This window comes from Copadichromis virginalis, linkage group LG3 (genome assembly GCF_057382275.1).
Source record: "Copadichromis virginalis isolate Kocher_CV1m ecotype Utaka linkage group LG3, C_Virginalis_male_GT1.1, whole genome shotgun sequence".
NCBI classification, from domain to species: Eukaryota; Metazoa; Chordata; class Actinopteri; order Cichliformes; family Cichlidae; genus Copadichromis; species Copadichromis virginalis.
Window position 1 is genome coordinate 37522043 of NC_140620.1, and position 6262 is coordinate 37528304.

Consider the following 6262-nt stretch of genomic DNA (forward strand, 5'->3'; position numbering starts at 1 on the left):
TTTATCACAAACTGCATTTCTCAGGTTTTGATGTTCCAGTTCCCACGTCTCAGATCTTTAATTTCTTATTTTGGTTTTTTAACGTTTTCCCAGTTTAGCTTTTGCTTGTTTAGTCTCTTTCACCTTTTGCTTTTGTTTGTATTCTGCTCTGCCGTAATAAAGGTTCACTCTCAGTTCAAGTCGGTTTTCAGTGTCTGCATTCGGGTCTGACCTCTCTCAGCACCCAACACTGAATACTTTCACTAAAGTGATTGGTCATCATTGCTTTTTGTATTAAACCAGGTCATGTGTATGTTATATTTTAACAAATGGCAGTGCTTTATGACATGACAGACCAGAGTGACTTATTCTTTCTTATAGAAATTGTAGATTTGCTGCTATTTCTTTGAAATTATTATTATTATGTCATCATTGTCCTCAGGTGATGGAGCAGCAGGTCAGCATTGGCATCTCTATACCAGCTGAAGGTTCATGACACAAAGTGGTGACAAACTGTCTACAATGAGGCTACTATCAGCTGCAGCTCTTTGTCTGACTAACAATGTAACATGCTTTGTAGACCATTGAATTCATCCTGTGCTGACCATGATGACATTTGTCAAATGGAGATCACACAACAAACATGACTTACTTGATGCTGACAATGTGAAGGCTTCACTCCACTCTGTTGAAGAATATGAGTCATCTCTGCGTCGACTCTTACACATGTAGTCTCCACTGCTGGACTCAGAAACTCTGAATGTCACATCATTATTGTGTGTCCACTGTGTGGGTGTGCTGGGTCCTCTCCATTCATACTCCCACTCAGTGGTTTCACCTCCTTCCTGCACCTCACATGTCAGAGTGATCGTCTCACCTCTGAATATCTGAGGCCAGTTGGGTCGTTGTTTTACAACAACTTTATTGGAAACTGTTTACACATATTAACAGTTGAGATACAAACATGAAATCAACACAGAAAACTTAACACTGTATGTTTGATAATCATGAGTGAATGTATATTTCAAACTAAATGACTGAACTCACAGGTTATCTCAATGGTGACATCATCACTTCTATCAGTGTAGTAAACTGGGTTTCCTCTTGTTCCTCTGCAGCTGTAGATTCCTCCTTCAGATACTCTGATATCTCTGTTTTGTTGATCTCTGATTTTACCTTCAGAGGTTGTTTGGGTTTGTCTGAACCACTCAAATATCCATCCATCAGAGCTCTGCACAGAGCAGGTCAGTGTCACACTGCCCCCTACTGGTATGATTTTTGTTCCTGCTGTCAGTGTGGCCCTGGGTCTATATGCTGTTATGAAAAAAGAGAAGAAAATGTACACTTCATCCATTATAAAGGTAGTTTAAAACATTTCAAATGTTTGCCATTTTTCTGTCTCAACATGGTGACAGAGCTGCAGTAATTCAGGTTGTAGATCTCTAAATAAACACAGTATAAATGTTTGTCCAATCTCAGGCCTGAATAAGTCACTGGATGTAAACTAATGGAGTTCACTGTTGAAGGAAACACAATGATGGGTTCAGAGGGATCTGCCTAGTTTCAGGTTTAGATAACAGAAACATCACCTTAATTTTTTTTAAGCTTTTGACGTTTCTTCTTCTCCTTATTTAAAATTTATTTCATCCACAGTTATTTTATTTATACAATAAAATACACACATACAGTAATAATAAATGACAGAGTGTGAGTATTGTAGTGCTGACATTAATGTATTGAGAATTTACATCTGTATTTCAAGAGGAATCATCACATTATTAGTCATTGAGGACTTACCTAACATAGTTACAGAGACAGTATTACTGATCTTTGTATAAGATGATCCCCTCCTGCGACCACAGCACTGATATTCTCCACCGTGACTTGAATATTTAATTTCTAATGTGTACTCTTTGTATGTGCTGTAGGGGACAACTTCTCGACCATCCTTGTTGGTTTTGTATTCCCAGTCAGTGTCTTCTCCTTCATTCATGTCACATTTGAAGGTAACAAACTCACCGAAGAAAAAACTGGACCAGTTGGGTTCAATAGTTAGCAGAGCAGCTAGAATCCAACACAACCACAAAGTTAACAGCCTGAAACACTTTTATGCACAACACAATCTGTGACAGTATGTTCATACACTGTTCATATATTGAATAATAATTACATATAAAACATAGGTGAACTGTAATTAAGATTCAGTATTTTGAGATGAAACCTTACTAAATAAATGAAAAGAAAGAAGTAAAGTCAAAACTTTTCAGTCACCTTGAGCGTGTCCAGTGCCGAGGAGAGTACAGAGCACTACGATAAAGACAGAAACTTCAGGATTTATCAAACTAAAGACATGTTCATGTTTACAGTTACAGTTATAGTTCGTCCATGTCTGGCTTTACCTTTCCCCAGTTCTGGTTATAGTTTAATTTTACCTTTAACTTTTGCTTTTTGCGTTTCTCATCAGCCTGAATAAACAACTTACTTTTTGTTAAAGTTCAGTTCTGTCCCTCGTGTTTTCTGCTGCTAACACACCGGCACTGATTCAGAAATAAACCTTTCTTAGATAAACTAAACCAGCTCCACTCATTCATGGCTTGCAAAAGTATTCGGCCCCCTTGAACTTTCCCACATTTTGTCACATTACAGCCACAAACATGAATCAATTTTATTGGAATTCCACGTGAAAGACCAACACAAAGTGGTGTACATGTGAGAAGTGGAACAAAATCATACATGATTCCAAACATTTGTTACAAATAAATAACTGCAAAGTGGGGTGTGCGTAATTATTCAGCCCCCTTTGGTCTGAGTGCAGTCAGTTGCCCATAGACATTGCCTGATGAGTGCTAATGACTAAATAGAGTGCACCTGTGTGTAATCTAATGTCAGTACAAATACAGCTGCTCTGTGACGGCCTCAGAGGTTCTCTAACAGAATATTGGGAGCAACAACACCATGAAGTCCAAAGAAAACACCAGACAGGTCAGGGATAAAGTCATTGAGAAATTTAAAGCAGGCTTAGGCTACAAAAATATTTCCCAAGCCTTGAACATCCCATGGAAAACTGTTCAAGAAATTCAGAAATGGAAGGAGTATGGCACAACAGTAAACCTACCAAGACAAGGCCGTCCACCTAAACTCACAGGCTGAACAAGGAGAGCGCTGATCAGAAATGCAGCCAAGAGGCCCATGGTGACTCTGGACAAGCTGCAGAAATCTACAGCTCAGGTGGGGGAATCTGTCCAACTATTAGTCATGCACTGCACAAAGTTGGCCTTTATGGAAGAGTGGCAAGAAGAAAGCCATTGTTAACAGAAAACCATAAGAAGTCCCATTTGCAGTTTGCCACAAGCCATGTGGGGGACACAGCAAACATGTGGAAGAAGGTGCTCTGGTCAGATGAGACCTAAATGGAACTTTTGGCCAAAATGCAAAACGCTACGTGTGGCGGAAAACTAACACTGCACATCACTCTGAACACACCATCCCCACTGTCAAATATGGGGGTGGCAGCATCATGCTCTGGGGGTGCTTCTCTTCAGCAGGGACAGGGAAGCTGGTCACAGTTGATGGAAGGTGGATGGAGCCAAATACAGGGCAATCTTGGAAGAAAACCTCTTGGAGTCTGCAAAAGACTTGAGACTGGGGCGGAGGTTCACCTTCCAGCAGGACAACGACCCTAAACATAAAGCCAGGGCAACAATGGAATGGTTTAAAACAAAACATATCCATGTGTTAGAATGGCCCAGTCAAAGTCCAGATCTAAATCCAATCGAGAATCTGTGGCAAGATCTGAAAACTGCTGTTCACAAACGCTGTCCATCTAATCTGACTGAGCTGGAGCTGTTTTGCAAAGAAGAATGGGCAAGGATTTCAGTCTCTAGATGTGCAAAGCTGGCAGGGACATACCCTAAAAGACTGGCAGCTGTAATTGCAGCAAAAGGTGGTTCTACAAAGTATTGACTCGGGCGGCTGAATAATTACGCACACCCCACTTTTCAGTTATTTATTTGTAAAAAATGTTTGGAATCATGTATGATTTTGGTTCCACTTCTCACGTGTTTGTATTGGTCTTTCACGTGCAATTCCAATAAAATTGATTCATGTTTATGGCTGTGATGTGACAAAATGTGGAAAAGTTCAAGGGGACCGCAAGCCACTGTATGTGAGCTGACTGAGCGGCTAAAAATGAAATGAAGAGATCACAAGTCCAATACTTGTTTAATTGTGAAGAACATTTATTTTATTTGACATGTTAAATACTGTTTGTCATAAACCATCACTAGTATCAAACATTTGTCTTCTCACATGTAAAGATACATTATTTACAATTTTTTAAAACTATTTATAATTTGTTTTTATATTTACAAACCTCCAAGCACACAAATGTATGAATAAAAGACAATAAATATCAACATATAAAAATATAAATAGTTAAACTAAACTCCTCTCTACCTGCATTCATACACTGCTGGAACTAATTAGAGGTGTTTTTACACCTGAAAATTAATTTGAACACACTGCTAGATTAAAATAAGTTTAAAAATTAATGTCTTAAAACTTGACTGAGGTCTTACAGAAACAGACATTTTGTTTTATTTGTTCCTTGTTATGCTTTTTTATATTTTTTAGAAACTTTATTGCTAACTTTACTGAGCATAACTACCCTCACAAACATCGATGACAACTTAAATCACAAACACAATGACGCTGTTAATGTATGTGGCAGCCCTACTTTTTAAAATACTGAATTCAGACAGGGTCAAACCGCTGTGGATATTTATATGAAGAAACATGGTTTACAGTAAAGAATATAATGACCTTTTCCTTCCTATCATAGATATAATTATCAAGTACACTGTTGCTGCTTTGTAAAGAGCCACACGTTGTTGATGAGACACTAAAAGCTGCAGTACAAAATACAGCCAGGTATTTTCTTACACTTATGTGTCCAGCACAAAATCATTAAAGTCTTTGAACTACACAGTAAATACATTTCCATCAAGCATGAAAAAAGTAACTTGACTGTACCCGTCTCTCACCCTAAGACAGCTGGAAGAGGGTCAGTTGGAAGTCTTTTTCACACAGAACACACACCAAGAATATCTGAGCAACCAAATCAAATAAATTTCACTTTGATCTGCAAACAAACTAAAGTGATTTCCATGCTTCCTTTAATAGGCAGTGGGACAGTAACCTTTAAAGTTTAAATGGATCCAGCTTAAAGTTTAGAGCTCGCCTGAGAAAGCAACACTGGGAGAGCACTAGTAATTTGTAGTGTCACACGAATGCTCTAGCAACATTATACATATATTATAAATAGGATGAAGAGGAAAAACACCTCACCTTGAGTATTTCTATAGGAGAACGTAATGAGCACTGAAGTAAAGATGAAAAAGTCATGAGGCTCAAACTGACAGAAACTGACTCATGATGAATCCGGGCATTTTGTAAAAGTGAATTTCCAAAATTCATCAAAAGGTTTCTGTGCATATAAACTAATATCAGGACATTTCAAAATTTAAGGAAACAAAAAACCTAAATTTTTAAATTGTTAATAGTTTAAAAAACTAATAATGTAACAAATTTTAAACAATAACAATGAGTCAACTCCAAAAACAGTGGTGTATCCAACAAAATGTTCCACCCTAAACTGAGCCAAAACAGCAACCAACATTTTGCTTTAAAATCATCAAAATATTCTCAGTTTGAACTCCCAGTTAAATTGTTTTAAAGCAGTGATGCACTGTAATTCTAACAAATAATACATCAAACAACATCAAAAATGTACTTACAGAATAACCCCGTCATACAGAGCAAAGTGTGCCCCATCATCACTGCACTCTGATCCACTCTGATGTGATGCAGATGATCACAAAGTGTTTTCTATGAATAATAAATGCAGAAATAGAAGCTGAACTTAAACCAGATAAGGTCAGTTTTTCTCTGACTTTTTTTTCTGTCTTTCACCTCTCTGTGCTTCCTTCGCTTTTACACCTACCTCAAACAGTTCCTGTAGCTTTGACCACAGCAGTTGTTTGACATGTTTACATTTCCTGTCCATGGCAAACACATATAGGTTTCTTTCACATGTTGTGTTTCACATGTCTTTCTCTATAATATACAAATGTGTATTTTGTTCCAAGTCAGGAAGTCAGTTCATAGTTTTTGCCTTTTACTTCTTCGAAAACTCTCACGGCATTTTTAAGTGTCCTGTGAAACAATTTTAATCTGCAATGTTCATCTTCTGTCAGGTCTCTGGGAACTTGGAGTCACCTTATCA

General features: G+C 37.8%; 1 protein-coding gene across 1 annotated transcript in view; it reads right to left on the minus strand.

Annotated features, from left to right (window-relative positions):
* Positions 1-5811, minus strand: part of LOC146714540 (basement membrane-specific heparan sulfate proteoglycan core protein-like) — a 52038-nt gene extending 46227 nt beyond the window's left edge. The window contains exons 1-6 of the mRNA XM_085440217.1: positions 5775-5811; positions 2251-2286; positions 1777-2043; positions 1027-1293; positions 632-910; positions 459-461 (exon numbers count right to left, since the gene is read on the minus strand). Of these exons, the coding sequence (XP_085296343.1) occupies positions 459-461; positions 632-910; positions 1027-1293; positions 1777-2043; positions 2251-2286; positions 5775-5811 (889 nt within the window). The remainder of the gene's footprint in view (positions 1-458; positions 462-631; positions 911-1026; positions 1294-1776; positions 2044-2250; positions 2287-5774) is intronic.
* Between the last annotated feature and the right edge of the window lie 451 nt (positions 5812-6262).